The following is a 21,810-nucleotide window of genomic DNA, read 5'->3' on the forward strand; positions in this document are numbered from 1 at the left end:
TTGATGTTTTAAAAGGTTAAGCTGGTAAAGAATGTGTCTCGGTTCTTTAGTAAACCTATGTGCAACTTAAATTTTAAACATTTAAATAACTTTGCATGTACTCTCCCACCACAAACTAAATCTTTTAATTTAAAAATTACTTAAATAGTAATTTAAAATTAATCATCGAAGCTTTCAGAGAGGCTTAACTTAATCTGGTATTTGCTACTTTATCCCATTTGGTATTCAAAATGTGCAGCATTTTTGATCTTTTACATGTGATGTTTTCCACCTGTAACCTATGTGGGATTTACCTTAAACTATTATGACGAAATTTTATAAAATTAAAAAACGTGTTGCAAAATGAATTTATTTTAAAATAAATGCTATTAATCAATACATCCAAAATGAATATTAAAAATATTATTTTTTCTTTTGCGATTTACACGCCGTTTTTTGTCGATTGAATTAATTAAATCGCTTCGGCTTGCATAATACCAAGGTTTTTAGTATCTTCTAACTTTCTTCAAACATTTTCTAAAAAAAAATATAAATACAAATATATATAAATACAAATATATATAAATATAAATATAAATATATATATATATATATATATATATATATATATATATATATATATATATATATATATATATATATATATATATATATATATATATATATATATATATATATAGATAGATAGATAGAGAGAGAGAGAGAGAGTAACAGGGTAAATATTTACAAATCCAAACATATTGAGAGACATATAGGCTAATGAGAAAATAAAAAACATAACAAGTAAATAGCATAATTAATTACAAAACTAATTTTCACATAAATTATGATAGCTTTAGTATTTTGGGAGTGGTAATTAGTGAGTAATTCTTTAGCAGAATATTAGAATATACTCTGCATTGTTTTTTTGTGATTTTAAATTTATACTTAGCAGCAATGAAATGAAACTGAGTAACACAAATTGTTCTGCATAAAGGGTCAGTAGCACCTTGAAAAAAAAAAAAGCAAAATATTGACCATTAGAAAAGAGTATCAGAAGGAATTTCAAGTCCGCCTCTGTTTAGGCTATACAGATAACTTCCATATTTATAATAATAATTGGTAGAATCATCATAAATTTTTATTTCGCTTTTTTGCACATAGCCAGCTATGTAAACTATAGCCACTAATGTAGATTTATTAACTGAGCTTTCAAGATCATGTATATTATCCAGAAGTTCTTTTTCATCAGTAGAAATATCTCTAAAACATATGTCACAAGTATGACCATCGATACCATCAACAGGAATGTCAAGTTGTAATATCAATTTAGTATGTTGAATATTAATTTTTTCAATTACAGATTTAGCGTTTATAAAGTAAGTACCTCCAAATCCCTGTCGAAGCTTAGAAGCTTTTTCAAGTGGATCTGTTGAAAACCAACCTAATAAGACATACTTTGCTCCATTACTCAACAAAGTTTCTACGAGATCAATAAAGCCATAACATGAATGCACTATTACAATGCTAATATCAAGCGTAAGCTCTTTTTCATGCTTACCTGTAGGTTTCATAAAATTTGACAGTTCAGCAATATCTCGTAGCAGTTGTAACTGTTGATCACCAACTGAGTGGATTTCTCCGCATAATTCATTTCTAAACCGAATGCCAGCACCAGGTGCTTTGACATTAACAACATTCGAAAAAAAAATATTTTTTCAATAAATACAGCAGTGCCTTCAAATGCTATATTTTCAATCTCTGGATGAGTTCTTAATGCAGTTACTGTTTCTTCACAAAAAACAGACAAACAAAACTTTACAGATTGTCTCTCTATTGGTTTTGGATAAACTGATTTATCTGTAAGTTTAGAGAGTTTAAAAAGACTATAACACTCAGTTTTATATAAAGTTTCTAAATCACTCCACTTAGCCAAAGCAAGCTCTTTATTGTTCAAAAATTGAAGTTTGCCAGTCTTTTTTGTCAAACAATTGTTTTGTATAGATTTTAAGAGATGCACATAATCATACAATAAATATATACCTGATGTTGTTAACCATGGTTTACTATCAACTGTTTTAAACATTCCAAAAAATCTTTGATTTACACGGTTACCATCAGTAATTATTACCAGTGTCTTACTATTTTCAATATTATTTATTGTATCAACAATTTGTTGACATTGAGCAAACTGAAATTCAGAGGAAAGATTTGCAACAGGTTGAGCTCTGCATATAAATTCTGGACCTCCAAAAAGACATTTAATCATAAATGATAAAATTGTTTTAGCTAACTTTTCAGGGTAGTTTACTGCTTGACCAAACAAAGCACCTCTTTGGTAAAGTAATGAAGCTTTGACATAGACCTTATCAATTAGTAGTATGGAAGTTCTTTTTAATGGATTTAAATTCATAAAAATACTATTTATGAAACTTAGGTCCTCCATTGAGCTTATTTTTGAAGTCAATCGTGTTAAAGTCCTTATACTTGGCAACTTGTAGTCAATACACAAACAATCATCTAAACTTCGTCGCATAGCAAAATACTCATATGCTCTACATATAACATTTGAAGTATATAAAACTTCACCAACATTAACTTTTCTCATAGCATTAAGGTGTTCGAATAGAATATTTGACAGAAGCGAACTTTCTTTATTTTTTAAAAATCTAACTGCTTCAAATAAAGCTGATTTTGTTTTTATTAACTTTAATTTGTTTACAGCTAAAGATGAAATATTACAAGTTGTGCCATTATGGTTAGCTACAAATGAATAATCATTGAAAATTACTAAAATAAATAATGGAACACCAAGTTTGTACATTTTTGATTGTATGTGTAAACTATTTTTATTAAGCTGGAAAACAATAACATCGTTATTATCACTTAACAAAGATTGAATATCGTCAAATATAAGTTCATCCTCTTTTAGAAAATCAATTAACTCATCTGGTAAAATGCTTCGAAAACCACTCGAAGTTACAGTTTTTCTAACTTTACTTGCTGGTGTGGTTAAACAACTAGGCAGAATATTTTTAATAACAGATAGTGGGTTTAAAGGTCGTGGCTTCCATATTTGCTTTCAAAAGGTGCTTCATTTGGCCAATGCAGTTGACATACTGCTGTATAGTCTGTAACAATAAAACCAGTTCTTGGGATAGCTTCACTACATCTTTTTCTCTCCTCTAGATTCTTCGGGAATTTATAAACTGATACTTTTGTTGTGGTTGAGTATTGATAATTTTGTTGTAGTTGTAATTGATATTGTAGTTGTAGTTGTATAAATTGTATAACAGATACACAGCATTTTAAAGGCATTTTTAAGGCATTTTAATTATTAAAAAAACTTATCGTTAGTTTGAAAATGTTATTACCTTACAATGTTAACGCCTTGAACCTTACAACGTTATCGTCTTGAAGTAGCGCTATCTACTTTATAAACTAATCAAATTTTAAAGATTTATTAAAAAAGCGCAAACACAAACTTTCATCTAATGTTAAATGATGAAAATGTAAACACAGTATTAGGAATTGGCCTTCAGTTTAACAACTTTGTTGCGCAATGTCAAGGCCTGTTATTATAGAAAGCCGCGGTCACACATAATATAATATTCTGAAACTAATAAACAAACATCTAAATTTCTATAAGTAAATTTATTCTTAGATCATTGTCTTTATACCCTATCTTATTTTCATATCATAATCTATTATGGTATTATTTATATAACATATCACAACAATATTATTAAATTTGTGATGTTCAAATATCATATGAACATTCTCTTACATGTTCATATGATATTTAAAAATAGTTCTTGAGTATATTATCTGCAAACCATTGACTGATGCAAGTTCAAATGTTGTCAAAAACTAAGCATGCATGCATGGGACACTGCAGTATCCCACAAAGAAATGCAGGTTTGAAAGTCAAATTTTCTTTATTAAAAAAAATATTGAAATAGGGGGGAGATAGGGAGGTTTTGTAACTTTTTTAGGCTCCAAAACTTTTAACTTTATATATAATAAGGTTCATAAAACTTAAGGGACTTATGAAGTACATTGACGAACAAAAACAGGATATTTACAGAAACTTTTCAATTTTTAATCTGAGGTACCTCAGTGTAATTGGGAATAAAGTCTCTGGGTCCAGTATTCAAAGTAATATGATCTAAAGTAATATATAAATTAAATAAAATACTTTAAAATGCATGCAATTATACATATAACTCCTGATATTTACATGCAATTATACATATAACTCCTGATAGTTAACTATATGTATAACTAGTTATACATAAAATTTATTATATAAACTTATTTTTTAAGGTTATGCTTGAACAAATTAGTACCAATTAATTCAAATTCAAGATTTAGTTCAAGTTCAAGTTCTAATTTGTTCATTGTTTTTTCACTATTTTATATCTATATGTTCAAATTTGTTAAATAATACTAATTCTTACTACAGTAAGAATATTTATCATTGTTGAATGTGATTTTATTAGTAACTTAATTTTACTTTCAACATATTTTGACAACACCCTTTAAATTTTAAATGATGACAGCTTTACTTTTCTATTGATGTTAAATTTATTATGTTTCAATAACTCAGATTGAATTTAAACTGAATTATTGTAAGCTTTGTAAGGGTTTGTTGTATATCAAATGGTGTTGTAAATAAAGTAAAAAGAATATATATATATATATATATATATATATATATATATATATATATATATATATATATATATATATATATATATATATATATATATATATATACACAACATTAAAACAATAAAATTGATACAAAATTTCACTTTAAAACAAATACCATTAACATTGTGATGATAATAGCATATATATATATATATATATATATATATATATATATATATATATATATATATATATATATATATATATATATATACATACATATATATATATATATATATATATATATATATATATATATATATATATATATATATATATATATATATATATATATATATATATATATATATATATATATATATATATATATATATAGAACCCTTAGATGTTGTCCGAAAGTTTTTTCGATATTTTGTTGACAAAAAGTAAAAATTAAAATGCAAGACCGGAATTTTTTTTTTTTAATAATGATAGACTGCCTGCCCCAACCAAACCCTCAGTCGATGTAGCAGCACTCCCTTGCGGGTCAGGCTATTTGTCAGTCGATGTAGCAGCACTCCCTTGCGAGTCAGGCTATTTGTCAGTCGATGTAGCAGCACTCCCTTGCGAGTCAGGCTATTTGTCAGTCGATGTAGCAGCACTCCCTTGCGAGTCAGGCTATAAGATAGTCGATGTAGCAACACTCCGCGCATGATTTACAGTAAAAAAAATAAAAATAAAAACATTTTATTAAAAAAAATAAAAATAAAAACATTTTATTAAAAAAAATAAAAATAAAAACAATGTTTATATTGTTAAAAACATTTAAAATGTTTTAAAAACATTCAGAATGTTTTTAAAAACATTCTGGTCAATTAAATTTGCGTTTTTGTGGTTTTTTTAAAAAACGATTAATTTGTAATTAAATTAATGGTTTTTACTTTCGTCCAACACGGAAATGTTGGACGAAAGTCAAAAGTAATTAAAAGTGACGTATGTGTTGGCGTAAGAATCACTTTTTTCCTTCCGCTCTTCCTAAAGCCAACAAACTATAGAACTATATATATATATATATATATATATATATATATATATATATATATATAGATAGTATTTAGGCTATAGGATCATCCATAAATGATGCCAGTAGATAGAGGGGCAGTGTGAGTTTAACAATAATTGACAATGGGGAGGGGATGTTGAGACCAAAATAATGTCAATTAAAAAATTGAATTAAAAAAAAAAGTAAAATATTTTATTTCAAAAAAAAGTAAAACAATTTATGCTAGCTATGAGCAGGTTTTAGAGGTATTTACACCAACAATGTGGTCTAAAAACTTCTTGCTTTTGTTGCTTAAAACTGTAGAGGATCATAGGAAAAACAATTTAAATTCAGAAATTAGCTTATTATCTGAAAGAACAATTTGTTTGTTTTTTTTACCTTTGTACCGTTGAGAATAAATGTATAAATGAACCAGAAAAAAATTGATGGTATATGCATTTTTTATATTATATTAACAATTCAGATATACCATCATAATATGATAACAAAAACTGACATCATTTTCAATGGGAGATGGCAAAAAATTGACTGAGTTTGATAAAGGGTGAAGGTGTTCAATAAACCGGGTCATCATCTGACATCATTATGCATAGATGACCCTATCATTTAGGTAAAATAAGTAATCAATTTGCAATATTTCTCTTTATAAAGTGTAAGAAAAAAGCATTGTTATGCTGAGAACCTACCTATTGAGCAAGCTTTGACCACCTATTTTATAAATTTGAGAGACAGAAGTGCGAATCGTAAAAGAACTAATAATAATGCTCTAAATTGATTTTAACTTTGTAGACTAACATTAATATAGTATTTAGAAATAATAAATGAAGTTTACATGATTTTTATAATTTATTTATTTCCATTAATTATCAGTTATCAGTCTCTATTTTATAAAATGAATTAAAAAACTATTTATTTATAGTATAATAATAATACATAAATACTAGTTTCCTAATGCTATTATCATCACAATGTTAATGGTATTCGTTTTAAAGTGAAATTTTGTATCAATTTTATTGTTTTAATATTATATATATATATATATATAAATATATATATATATATATATATATATATATATATATATATATATATATATATATATATATCATACATATATATATATATATATATATATATATATATATATATATATATATATATATATATATATATATATATATATATATATATGTATATATATATATATATGTATATATATATATATGTATATATATATATGTATATATAAATATATATATAAATATATATATAAATATATATATATATATATATATATATATATATATATATATATATATATATATATATGTATATATATATATATATATATATATATATATATATATATATATATATATATATATATATATATATATATATATATATATATATATATATATATATATATATATATATATATATATATATATATATAGGTCCTTATATATATATAATAAGGTCCTTAAGTCTTAAGGACCTTATTATATCTAAAGTTAAAAGTTTTGGAGCATAAAAAAAGTTACAGAAACCCATCTTCATCCTATTTTTTTCTTTTTTTAATAAAGAAAATTGGGAATTCTTTGACTTTCAAACCTGCATTTCTTTGTGGGACACTGCAGTGTCCCATGCATGCAAGATTGGTTTTTGACAGCATTTCAACTTGCATCAGTTAATTGTTTGCAAATAATTTACTCAAGATCTATATTCAAATAACTATTATATCATCCTAATAATACGTCTATTTGCACAAATCTTAATCTTTTTTCTATAAAGAAAGATAAACATTATTCCGTGGTACTTACATACTTGCTTGCCATTCTCTATATAATATAAAATATTTTCACACAATATAAACGCAACACAATGGAATGTCGATTTAAAAATTTTTTTAAGTTTTTTTTAAACAGTTTTTTTTTTAGTTTCCAGCTTTCAAATTAATTCCAATGCAAATCCCACAGGAAACCCACGTGGGATTTCCCATGTGTGTAAATACCATGGTTCCCACATGTAACCCATGTGGGATTTGCATGGGAATTAATTTGAAAGCTGGGAATTAATTTGAAAGACCCACATGGCTTTAAGGTGACACATTTCCATACTGATACCCCATGGGAAAATCCGTCCCACGTAAATCCCATCAATCCCACACGGAACCCATGTGGGACGCGGTTTTAATTTTCACTGGGTATGTTGTGTTTTGTAAAAAAAAATGCAAAAAAATTCTTTTTTCAACAAACTTTTTGGGCTACTCATAGCCTAAATGTATGGGTATTTCGTAGTAAAACATTCAAAGCTAAATAAGTCTGTTGGATTTTAATCCAGGATTTTCAAATCACTAATTTTGTGTTCCATATCGTCAGCCGAGAACCAAGAGGCCGTATGTCCACTTTTTGTGATTTCGAGTAATCCGAAATTCAAATTTTGGGGCACAAATACTGACTGTTGTACTTTATGTAAACTATTCCTATTCTTAGATCTAATAGTAAATTAAGTCTAATTTTTTATAGAAGTGATAAAATCTTGTTTGAAAGGGTCGTTTAACAATAAAAACGTTGCAAACTGAACCTGGTTATGGACATGCAGCCTGTTGGTTTTCATTTTTATTAAGTTTATAAAATTTAAATGCTTTTTTTTTCTTTCCGAAAGCGCTTTATTTGATGACATTAAATGTGAAATATAAAAAAAATGTTTATAATTTTCGGTGGGACTTTTGCTGGTTCTATTTTTAACCTCTTTACTGGTTCGTACCTTACTTTACTACTTCGTACCTTACTTTACTAGCTTTTTTAGTTAACCTCTTTGTTAGCCCTTAAAAGTATTTATAAAACTATAATGTAGTTTTAGAGATCATAAAACTGAATAATACTGCAAACATATTTTATTTTGCTAATGAGGGTCAGTTACATTGGCACAAACACAAATGATTAATAGTACAATAAAAGTTACAGAATTTTAAATTAAAAAAAAAAAATTGTTTAAATGTTTTAAGGTGGTAGCAATAGTTACTATGAATTAAAGACTGATCCAAACAATCTGTTACAGTTAAAAATTAAGTACAACGACCCTCAAATTAAAATTTATACAATATGATCAAAATTAAAAAGATAATAAAAAGTTCATAAAATAAAGAAGTCAATAGAGCTGCAAATTGCAGCAAAGCACATTGTCCAATAGTTAAAGTAAAACACTAGTTAAATGATTGCAATACTAATGTCATATATTCATTGTCTTGAAGAGGCATGAACTTTATCATCGATTTTAGATCTTCTACCTTTTCCTTCGATATATATATTTTTTTTGGAAGCACCTTTGGTTGCAAAAATGTTTCATGATTTCTTATTATTTTGTTACCTGAACTTTGGTTTCGTGTTTTAAAGTTGACAATATTTTCCACCTTATATTCACAATCAAACGTATTCTTGTATTCCACACACAATGGCTTATCTGCTGAGTATTTAAGTACCTTTACTTTAGCATATGGAATATTTTTAAGCAACGAATAATTCTTTGCAATAGATTGAAAGTCCATCATCTGCTCTTCTTTAATTTGAATCAACATGATTGGATTCTTTCGAGGAATGTATTTTAGTATTCTGACAAGGCCAATCGGACTGTATACTTCAGCTACTGCCATATTTCTTTCAATAATACTATGCAAACTGTCTATTTCCTGTATCACACTATGTCCTGGCTCACAAAATTTCTGAATGACTGTTTTAATTTGCGGATGATTTTGTAAGGAAATTTTTAAAGCAATCGTCATAAAACTATTTCGGTTCTGTGGTACACTAGAGTCGCTCCATAAGCAAATTTCAGTAACAAGAGGTTCATCCGCAACTATTTGATCTAGTATAAAAAGAAGAGCACTAGCTATATCATTTCCTGAACGACCACTTGTAAGCTCTGACCAGAGTGCACCATAATTTTTTTTGGATATTGAGCACTGTGCAGTCAAATGAAAAACAGTCAACTTTCGTTTGTAAAAAAAGTTTGAAACATTTGCTGTTGGTAGGTTGAACACTTTTTCCATATCGAAGCAAACAATATATTTGCTTTTATCAAGTCAATCACAATTACGTTCTTCATTAGTCTCAACTTTGTTTTTTGTGTGGATTTTATGTAATGCTGTTTCATTTAAGTTAGGTGAAGGATTCATTTTCATACTTTCACATTTGTCACACCTATCTTTTTTTAATGTATGAACTTCAATATTAAACTCTGTGTTAAATATTGTTCTATACATACTTTTTTTGCAGGAACAACATTGTCTAAAACACATTTTTCACAATATTTCTCATACAAAATGGTCATATTCAGATTTTCTTGAATGTACTCTTTGTTTGTACTTTTGCGACAGTAGTGACTGTCAATTCTGGGAATGCTTTGAATATGTTTACGTACAGAATCTTTAATACTATTTAGGACAGTTCGACTAGGTACTTTACCTCGTTTATACTGTTGAGGTGTTCATGTTGTTTTATTTTTTGTTGAGTGGTGATTTCGAATTCTTTTTTCATCAATATCTAGAGTACATAGATAAAACTCTTTGCAAACACGTATGAGTTCGTCAGAAACAATAAAGTAATATGAATAACTTTTTTTTTTCAATTTTGGATTTTCAGCCAAACGACATCTTTTTTTGTTTTCTACGATTGTAGTTTGGGAGTGGAAAAGACGCTTTTCTTGATCATTCAAAATCCAGTGTTGTTTGTGCAAAGTTTCTTGATCAGTAACACTAATTTTTATTTTACATTTGAAACGACACACTGTGTGATCTCTCTTACAATCTTTAATAAACTTCCCCCTTTGTATTTTATTGTTTGAGCCTACGTACTGCTGACCACTCTGTCTAAGTGTCTTTCTTATTTCTTTTTTCCAGGAGCTAGGGTCTCGTTTTTGTTTGCGTGTAAGATCCTTTCCAGTTCTTCTGTGCTTTCTGACACTTTCTCTGGGATTTTCCTTTGAAGAGGTATGAACAAGTAAATCATCATTTTTATCAGAATTTTGTGATTGAATCCCAGAGAGAGGTTCAGAGGAGTTGATCTAAATAGCAGGTTTTAATTGAATGTCTGCAACATCTTGTTCCTTTGAGTTTCTAAATTAATATTATAAAAATTAATATACATATATATATATATATATATATATATATATATATATATATATATATATATATATATATATATATATATATATATATATATATATGTATATATTTATATATACATATATAAGTATATATTTATATATACATATATAAGTATATATTTATATATACATATATAAGTATATATTTATATATACATATATATGTATATATATATATATATATAATATATATATATATATATCTATATATATATATATATATATATATATATATATATATATATATATATATATATATATATATATATATATATATATATATATATATATATATATATATATATATATATATATATATATATATATATATATATATATATATATATATATATATATATATATATATATATATATATATATATATATATATATATATGTATATATATATATATATATATATATTTATTTAGCAACAATAATAATAATAATAATAATATATTAAATATATAATAGTCATAAGAAAGGAGCAGTCTGAACTATTCATAATTTCATAACTTAGAGTATTCAAAAGTTATATTCGTACCTTTGAAAGACTTCCTCAGCAGTTTCATCAAACGCCATTTTGATTTAATAAGTGAAGTTTTAGCGGCAAAAACAAATTCTTAGCTGAAAAGAACTCATGTTTTGTCTTATGATTGGTCAAAGGATATACGGCCAGTTGGTAATAACAGTTATTTATTTTTTGGACATACAGCCTTCTGGTTCTTTTAATATAGACCTAATTTTTATGACTTTTGAGTCTAGAATCAGTCCAAACACAGATTTTATCTTGAAGAACATATTTTAATAATAAACACAAAAAAAAACGAAAAGTGGATATACGGCCTCTTGGTTCTCGGCTGACGATATGACATGCATTATCACCCTTTAAAAGGGTTTCCATAGGGTATTTCATTAATATTAGGACCCCAAATCTAAAAACCGTGTTGCCCAGAAACTGATGTTCCTGAAAACCTTTATTAAACAAGTTTTCGATAATTCGGGCTGATGAGGTATGGCAGTAAAACATTTTATTGATGGTAATTGTCGAGTTGGGCGTTTTCTTTTAACATTGAGGCTTGATGGTTGTACCGTTTGGAATTGTTGAGGCTGATTCAGGGTTTGCTCTAGCTGGGACGGGGGGTGAAATTTCATCAACAATATATGTTGTGATTTTTGATCTTGAGTCATTACCAATAGCCTCTGCAACCTTCTTGATGTTGAGAAAGATTGATCTTTGGTGAGCAGCTGATTCTTGTGTGTTTATTGGCTTAACGCATTTAAGGCGTCAAAGAATGACGAAACGAAATGGCGAGTCGAGCAGATTTAACTTTGCGAGTTCATCATTTCACTCTTTCTTTTTGCAATTCTGTTTGTTGAATTCGTGTTGTTCTGCCTCCGTTCGGTCTTTTCTTACAAACACATCTTTGTACTCAGGTGTGATCCCAGTAAACGCACTAACGTCTATTAAACGTCAAATTAACGTGTGGACAAAACGTTCAGATTTGGTCGACTATCCCTTTAGAATGAAATCCAGATTAACGTTCAGAACAAACGTTCATAAAACGTTTATACTCAAACGTACTTTAAACGTCTATTACAGGATTATTATACATATATAAAGCGTTTATATTTTGTCTAATTTACGTTTAAATTTAGTCTAATTAACGTATATAAAGCGTTTATATTTAGTCTAAGTAAACGTTTATTAAACTTTTAGATCTTGTCTAATAGTTTTTTTGATTTTGTTGTGCCATGTATTATAAGACGAAGTTATATTCACATAATTACACTGTTTATAACTTAGCTAATAGACATTGCATTGCAATGTTACTGGTTTTCAGAAGTAGAGGGGGATTTATCCGCCAACACATTTGCCTCCTGTTTGGTTGATTATTTGAAGGAACATTGTCTATCTCCTTGCCGCCCCATTATAGTATACACAGATGGTTGCACAAGTCAAAATCATAACTAATTTGTATCAAATGCCCTTCTTCACTTTGCCGTCCAAAATATAACAATGTAACTCAGAAATACCTAGTAAAAGGGCATACGCAAATGTAGGGAGATTCAGTACATGCGATGATTGAAAAACAAATCAAGGGAAAGGCTGTGTACCTACCATTTGAGTATGTAAAATATACCAAGGAGGCCCAGCAAACTCTCTTCCCTTATGATGCTGCATACTTGAAATATGACTTTTTCAAGTATTCCTCTAATTTAAGCTATTACGACTCAGTTCGCCAAGAAAAAAAAAGGGTGACCCATGCGTTGTTGATGTTCGTTGTTTCCAGTACCTACCCACAGGAACAATTCAATACAAATAATCTTTTGATGGAAATTTTGTGAGTTTGCCTTGAAGACCAATCAAAGTTAAAAAAGATGAGTCACCTAAAAAAAAAATTGCCCATATTTCAAAGTAAACACTTATTTTAATCAAATCAACATTTAAAATAAACAAACAAAAGAATTTAATAATTTGACGTTTTTTCATTTTTATTATTTCTGTGCTTTTTTTGAAAAACATCACGTTTTTTGGCTCTCCTGAAAAGTTGCGCTTTTTTAGATACGTGGCGTTGGAGTTTAGCCATCGATATATTTATGGAAAACAAATGAAAAGTTACGCTATTATAACTTTTATAAAAACTCAATTTTTTTAAGCTAAGTTTTGATTTTTTAAACATAATGATTAAATCACGACATAAAACATAAGCTGTAACATAAGAGTTTGTTTACATAAAAATGCTTTCAGTCTACAAGTAACTATTTTGAGTAAGATAAAATAAATATTTCCAAACAATTACTAGATAACTGTTATACTAGGTAACTTTTATTATATTGTGTATACCAATATGACTAAACTAGCCATATTGGTACACTTAGCCGCATATATGTACACATCACAAACTCAATATAAATTAAAAAATAAAAAATTTAGTGGTATCCATTAAAATAAAAACATTAAAAATTTTATCCACTTCTTAATTTTTCATTAACAAGCAATGACAGATCACTGCCACCTTTTGACAACGGCAAATCGTCATTAATACACATAACAACACGTTGTAAAAAATGTTAAACATGTCTGCACTCTTACGCATATTCAATATCGATGACGAAGTATAGTTTCAGTAAACGGTCTACTGCACTCGACATGCCATTTCTAATAGAAATAACATTGTCTTCTATAAAAATAAAAGACTGAGTCAAGTTGCCTCGAGCCCCTAGTGTAATAACAAATGGATGCATGAAAGAAGTATGTCTATTTGCATCAATTATAGTCTCCATAGCTGTAGTAAAAAACAAAAATAATTAAGATACAATATAGAAGCAAAGTTATTATTGATCTAGTTTATAGCACATACCATTTAGCTAGAAATATTAAACTTAAGAACAAAAAACTTATAGGAAAGATTTGAATTAAGTGAGCTGCAACTTCAGCTGTAGACGGTCGATCCTTATTTTTAGGCGGCACTTGAAGAAAGTACGGAAGCAAGTGAAATGCAATTTCCATATTTCGATCTTTGATTTTTAAAAACATTTAAAAATTCAAAGATATTTCAAAATAAAAAAAATACTTTTAAATAGTTAGTGAAAGTTATAAAATATAAAAAAAGTAATTAAAGAAGACGATGTGGCATACCATTTGAAGATATTAGTTGGCTGTCAAGCTCTAAAAGTAGTTGCTTTGCCATTGGATTCGTCTTTCTACGAGCCCAAGTAATAACATGAGGAGCCAAATCCTCCTATTGCATAAGCAAATCTTGAGCATTTTCAAATGTTGCTGTAAACTCTCCCTGAAACTAATATAATGATAAATAAGAGTCCTTAAATGTTTCTCAAACAAAAAATCAATTTTACTCTAGTAATACTCCAATAGCAGTAATCCAAAACATTAGGATATACATTACAAATGTAAAAAACAAAACTACTTACATCAAATCCTAAATCTTTAAATGGATGAAATTTCCGAATAAACTCATGAAAAGGCAGTTTTGATGACTTAATCCAGTTTCTTTGTGATACTCTAGTTTTTCAAGAATAAATTGTTTTCAATCACACTGAAAGTCATCAAATGACAATTTACTTATAATGTTTCATTCTTCATTTGAAAAAGGAACTAAAAAAAAAAAATAGTTAAGCATTATTTGTTGTATATATTAGCATGACTTACAGTTTTATTAGGCATGAGGTGTTAGTTTCTCTTTTTTGCCATTCACTTCAACTTCCTTATAAGCGCAATAGTAATTTTCCTAAATATTCCAATAAGGATAATGCAGTTTAAACAGCAAAAAAACTAATTACATTTAGATAACAAAGTTAAATAACTTACATATCCTTGAGGTCCACCAGAGTGCAGTTTAGGAAAAGCATTAATGATTGACATAGCAAGATTTGTTTTTGTTGCTCTTGATGGATACCTTAAGTAAATGCATAATAAAATAATAATAATAACCATAATATCTAAAAAATGTTATAGATTTAAGTTAAACAAATAGATTTTCAACCTGGTTACTTACCATGATTCACCAACTTAACATTTATTTATTCTGTTTATTTTTGTATATAATCTTATTACAAAAAAGTGTTTGAAAAAACTTACTATGTATAAAATACTCAGAAATAAAAGGATATTCAGAACAAACTGTAAATTTACATGTAATGACTTACAAGTTTCCAACTTTATTGACTATAATGTTAACAAGCATATGAAACATTTCAAACCTGTACTTTAGTAACATTACAGTTGTGTCAGATTCATCAATGACAAATTTACCTGTCTGATGCTCATCAAGCAATTTACGAACATTCAAAAAAAGAAAAAACTTTTTGAAAATATTTTCAGAAACTAAAATTAGTCTTCATAGTTTTAAAAAACAGTTAAAAATTAAATAAAAAAATTACAAATTTGATATTGTCTATTCTATGTAGTGGACACAAAATATGAAAAACATCACTACCACGTGAATATGATGAATCTGAAAAGGGATTGGAATTTGATATATAACTAGTCTGATTAAGTGAAACATGATTATTTGCAATAGTGAAATCAGTTTGTGAATAATCTGCTGGACATAATCTGTGGATCGTTCCTAAAACATAACAAATAATTCAAGTTATTTAAACTTACATATTGCTATACTTTCAAAATTACTAAAAATAGCTCTCTCTCTCTTTATATATATATATATATATATATATATATATATATATATATATATATATATATATATATATATATATATATATAATATATATATATATATATATATATACACATATATATACATATATATATACACATATATATACATATATATATACATATATATATACATATATATATATATATATATATATATATATATATATATATATAATATATATATATATATATATATATATATATATATATATATATATATATATATATATATATATATATATATATATATATATATAATATATATATATATATATATATATATATATATATATATATATATATATATATATATATATATATATATATATATATATATATATATATATATATATATATATATATATATATGTATATATATATATATATATATATATATATATACAGCCCTAAGAATTAAGGATGGCATGCCGACTTAACTCCCAAACCAAAAGTCTTCCAAGGCAGCCATTATTTATCAACCTAGTTCCTGTCTTTTATGGTGAAACCTTTGTAAAAATATGTTTTTGCCTATTTAAAACAGTTTAAGGTCTGGATTTTATTTCCGACTAATCTTATTTTTCTAATCTGAGGGCTGTATATATGTAGGTATGTAACTATATCTATAATAAACAGATTGTTTTTGCCATACAACTTATCAGAAAATGTTAAACTACGTATAATAAATATTTACATTATCACCAGATATTTTATGGGGTAGGTATTGAAAGTTATATTGATATAGTTGATGATTCAAAATAATGTGCATGAACTGGCAATTTATTTTCAAACAACGCACTGCATTAAGAGGTTTGTAATCTATTATGTCACATGTTCTTATACATAGTTTTTAGTTATCTAGTAAACAATAGTAAGATAAAGATAGATTGCAATATTTGTGGACAACCCACTTTGTTGTGAAAAAATACACAACTTCACTATGAACAAAAATCTGGTCAATGTGAGCAAAACCTGGTTCACCATAACTATTAAAATCATAAAGAATTGTTTCACATGCTCTGTATTTCTGGCCCAATTTCTTCACAAATAAAGGGAATAATAAGATTTTTGCTCTCAAATTCTGAAACTAAAAACAATTTAAATTTGGAGATAAAATTATGTCACACAATTGTTTTAAGATTTGGTAAAGTTTCCACTTTTGTGTATCAACTTTATCAATAGCATCAGACAAAATAATTGTCAAATACATAAACAGTGTAAGCATCTGTGCAGAGCATTGACCTAGTAAAGAGTCAGTACTTTTCATGTGTGACTCTTTAAAAGTACTAGGTTTTGAGCTGCAGATAATACCATAATCCATAAACTTGATGCGCCTATTCAGTTCTGTAATGGACATACATTTGACATCATATAAAACATTTTTTTTTTTGTTTTTTTGTTATATTCCGAGAGGGCGGAATAGGCCACTACAGATGAGGAGGCTACTTAATAGTGGTTATTACCCTCTCTCAACTATATAACTCTGAAACACGAACCTTGATGAACAAGGTTAATGCGCGAAGTAGCAAGTTAAGCGCAGAGCAACCAGGGACGTGGTGGGGATCGAACTCGGAACCTCTCGCTTATGAAGCGAGCGCTTTACCACTACACCACTACCGCATTATACCATATAACACTTGATAAAGAATCATTTGAAGCAGAATGATAATAAGCCAATTCAGTTAAACAACTAAATCGTTTAATTTCACAATTCTTATTAGAAATTTCCCCACTTTGCATTTGGTGAACTTGAGAGTTGTATAAAATATCGGTTCTTAGAGCGTGTTTGTCTTCTTTAAAAACATCCTGGATGTCAACTTTTGATATCATACACATGTCACTTGGAAATGAAACAGTACTGAAATTTTCCATATATCCTAGTATAGAGTGCAGACCTAAATTATCTTCAACAATTAGAGTTAGCAAACATCTAAAGTTAGTTTTTTTGCCTTCCATAAAAATATCAAATCCTTTGTCATGAAGTTTTTGCAATTCATTTACAATCACTTTTATCACTGGCTCTGCTGAATATTTCTTTATGTCTAATGCATGAGTTAATGCTAACATATGAATATTGTTTAAGGATGAGTTTGCTGCGTGAGGAAAGTTCTTTATCACAAAATAAATAGCACCAAGTTTATGAATGCCTGTTTTTGATCCAAGAGGATTTGGGGTCTCTACTTCATTGAAGTATATTTGAACAAATAAAGGGAAACTTTTTAGAAAATTTAAATTTAGCATATGCCATTAACTTTTAACCATTTTATAATAAAACCAATCTTCAACATATTCAAAATTAGATACTTGCTCCACTTTTAACAAACTCATGGCTTTTGGCTGTAGCAACACAAGCTTTATTGTGCTTTCAATAGGTATGTAATAAAACAAATCTTTTACTTTGACTTGTATTTGCTTTTTAGTCTTTCTGTCACGTTTTGTATCCCATCGTTCACCCATTGAATGTGGTACTGGTTCATAAAAGCCTTTATTTTTCAAATATGATAATTAACATAAAGGCCTTTATTTTTCAAATATGATAATATTCGATGTTGTGAATCAATTTCACTAAAAGGTGTTTTCCATCTGTTAAACACTTCTGCTAAGTTGTCTATTACATGCTTCTCACACTTACATTTTACTAGGTAAAACAGTTTCAGTACTTTCCAATACTGAAACTGTTTTACCTAGTAAATAACAAAGTATAACTTCAATTAGGTTTTGTGAACAGTTCTTAACAAACTCTGAAGTACTTAAAGAAATAGAACTTGAAGACATTAAAGCCATAATAAATTTTAATGCTGCTTGTGATATGCCGTGCTCATCAACAATAGGTGGGGCAACACCTTTAATTTTTTTCTCACATCCTATGTCTATTTTAATTTTACTTTTACCTTCAGAATTATGTGTTACTGGATTTTCACAACTTATGTTAAATGTTCGATCAATATTAACTACAAAACCGGTATGATCTTTATTTACATGTTTTCTTAGCATATTATATGTAGTAAACAATTGTATACAACCACCGATATTACACCAAAGTTGACAAAGCTCAGATAAAAGATGACACCGTTACAAAATTTAGTAAAAACTTCAACCTCTTTTCCTGAAAAAACCCTTTGGAGGGATGAAAGTACACACATTCTTGATCCCAAAAATGTAAAATCTAAAATCAACGAATTACGTTCAAGAAAAAAAATTGCAATTGAAAATTTATTCCAAAAGCACATGACACAGAAATGACAGCACACATTTTATTTTGCACTTTTACAACACATTTAATATGCAAAACTCTTTAAAAATAAAGAAGTAATGCTAAATCTTCTGATTTGACTAATAACTTATTCTGAAAATATATTGAAGTAAATGAATTCTGGTCTTACATGGTTTTTTTTACATGTGTTTGCTATTGTAGTCCACAATGCGTCCCTTTTGTATCTTTTCTAGTGTTCAGCAAATGAGCGGTGAAAAGCTTCTGTTGACTGCTCACTGTAAGGTCCAAGTGCAGTGTGCTTCATTTCAATGAATTCTTTGATGTGAAAGAAGACTGCATATACCTTGGGCGTCACTGAAACATTTGAAAAAGCCAGATATGAGGATCGAAATGCGTCAATTTTAATTGCATAGTGTGGATCAAGCTCTTGTTCAAAGCAGGCAGTTACAACTGCTCCAAATTTTCGAAGGGCATCAATGATACCAATAGCTTGGAATGCACAGTCAGTTTCTGCTAGTTTTTGAAGGAGATCAACATTCGTCAAATGCTTGTGGCATTCATTGCCAGCAAATTGACATCCATGATGGGGTTGTGGTTGAATGTTTAGGTGTCTTTGCCAATCATCAGCTTTGGGCCAAATGTCTATTAAGGCCTTAAACAAGTGATTGACAACCCCAAATATCAGGTGTAGCTCCATGGAAGGTATGAGATCAAGAACATGCTTTTGGTCAGGTCAAAGATCAGTCAAAGACATATGAATGATATTCTTGTAAAACTTTGCCTTTTTCAAGTCCAATCCTGCAGATTCAAAGTCTCTAAAGCTCTTTCTGATAGAGCTAAAAGTCCAAGGCTGCCCAGGAAATGAAAGATGTTGACAATCAGCAGCACACCATGTGTAGGGGTGAGTGCTGGAGTGTGTTTGTAAAGCACAGACAATGTTTGCAACCATTAAGTCACAAGAAATGAAGAAGTTTGTAGAGTTGGCTTGAATCAATGAAAGCAATTGTCTAATATTTTAATATGTTTCTGACATGTCTTCTGCAACTGCAACCAAAAGCTGTCGTTTAACTCCACAATCTTTAGCATGTGGTGCAGTGAGCAATCGCTTGCTTGGGGGAGAGTGACTGATATCACTTGTGTCAATTATTCTCAGACTGACTTTCAGGAATTCACCTCCACCATCTATTCCAAGCTTGACAATGTTATCAGAGCATGATTATTGAGACTGTTGAACTTCATTCAAAAGCTTTTTCAGGTCATTGCAATGAACAATAGTTTTTGACTTTTTTGTGTTTGAAGCTTTTTCAGTTGACACATCAATGTCAGTTTGTGTGAAATGATCTGATATATGTCTTCCAAAGGCATCAAACTTTGCATGAATATTGATTTCAATAACTTTTGTTCTGCTGACTTGATTGATTGTTGATGCAAGTTTTTTTAACACTAGAGTTTGACAAATTAGTATTCACCTGAGCAGTGACAAGGTCTTTCACTGTCATGATTGGAGCATTGTCAAAAAGTTTGGCACTGGAAGATCCTAAAATACAAAACAATTAGTTGAATAGTGTAACAAAGTTTAATAATATCAAAATTTCACTAAACCAATTTGACATTAAATTTTATATGATGTGGGGTTCAATTATTTTTATAGTAAATTTTATATCTTATAAAATTAAAATGATATTAACAATTTACCTTTTGTGATTGGGAGAGTTCTTCCATTTTGTTATGCAACTCTGATTGTTCCATGTGGAGATGTATCTTTTGAAGAAATCACTGAAGATGTAATCTGTTCTGCCAATGTTTGGTCTTTTGTCACAAGGGTTTGCATATTTTTTCTAAATGTTGCCTGATTGCACTCATAGGAAAGGCCTCTGCCAACAAGAGCAAGATACTCTGAGCATCTTCTGTGAGTTTTTGCTGCTGATGATGGCATCGGATCAGTACTGAGTAGATGTTTTTCATTCAATTTTAGCTTTCCAACTTTGCAAATAAGACAGTCACAGTTTTGTTCTCATGTCTCTGGTCTGACTTGAATACTCTTGTAGTTGAAGATAGGTGGCAAGAGGACAGGCTGGCCAGAATCCTTTTTCCTCAGTTTCACTCTGCAATTCTCACATATTCACTTTGGGACTTAAATATCATAGAAATCAATTGGTTTATTAAGTAGAGAATGAAGTTTTTCAATGATGAATGTTGTCACTTGACTATCACACTTTTGAAAGCAAAAGAAGCAGACAACTTTCCTGTCTTCATGTGGTCTTGCAGAATTTGCCATTTTTAAAAATGTAAGTCTTTTTAAAATTTACCAAATTAAATTTTTAAGCACTCTAATTTAAAGTAGCACTTTCCTAGAATTTTAGTTTGAGCACATTATATGGTTGTGCTGTTAGTATTTGAGTCAAATATGCTTATGGTTTTAGATAGATATAATAAGTGAATTCTTTTACATAATTTTCAACAGAAAAACATGCAAACTGGCTTTCCTAATATACTGTAAAACTATTGCCTATATTGTGACAATCA

At 28.2% G+C, this 21,810-nt stretch overlaps 2 protein-coding genes and 1 long non-coding RNA gene across 5 annotated transcripts in view; 1 reads left to right on the top strand and 2 right to left on the bottom strand.

The window, feature by feature from the left end:
- Positions 1-21,810, top strand: part of LOC136083971 (TNF receptor-associated factor 5-like) — a 206,579-nt gene that overhangs the window by 165,164 nt on the left and 19,605 nt on the right. The window lies entirely within an intron of this gene.
- LOC136083964 (uncharacterized) lies at positions 8,583-11,506 on the bottom strand. Its single transcript, XM_065803920.1, has 2 exons — positions 11,412-11,506; positions 8,583-10,814 (listed from the first exon to the last, which is right to left on the bottom strand). The coding sequence occupies exon 2, from the start codon at positions 9,747-9,749 to the stop codon at positions 8,907-8,909; it is 843 nt and encodes a 280-aa protein (XP_065659992.1). The 5' UTR covers positions 9,750-10,814; positions 11,412-11,506; the 3' UTR covers positions 8,583-8,906.
- On the bottom strand, positions 15,073-15,573 carry LOC136084371 (uncharacterized). Its single transcript, XR_010640520.1, has 3 exons — positions 15,539-15,573; positions 15,201-15,288; positions 15,073-15,120 (listed from the first exon to the last, which is right to left on the bottom strand). It is a non-coding gene; the product is annotated as an uncharacterized LOC136084371 (long non-coding RNA).

The sequence above is a fragment of the Hydra vulgaris genome, chromosome 08 (genome assembly GCF_038396675.1).
Source record: "Hydra vulgaris chromosome 08, alternate assembly HydraT2T_AEP".
In the NCBI taxonomy this organism is placed as follows: Eukaryota; Metazoa; Cnidaria; class Hydrozoa; order Anthoathecata; family Hydridae; genus Hydra; species Hydra vulgaris.

Coding starts and splice junctions, on each gene's coding strand:
- LOC136083964 (XM_065803920.1), bottom strand. CDS start 9,749: ATGGAAAAAGTGTTCAACCTACCAACAGCAAATGTTTCAAACTTTTTT.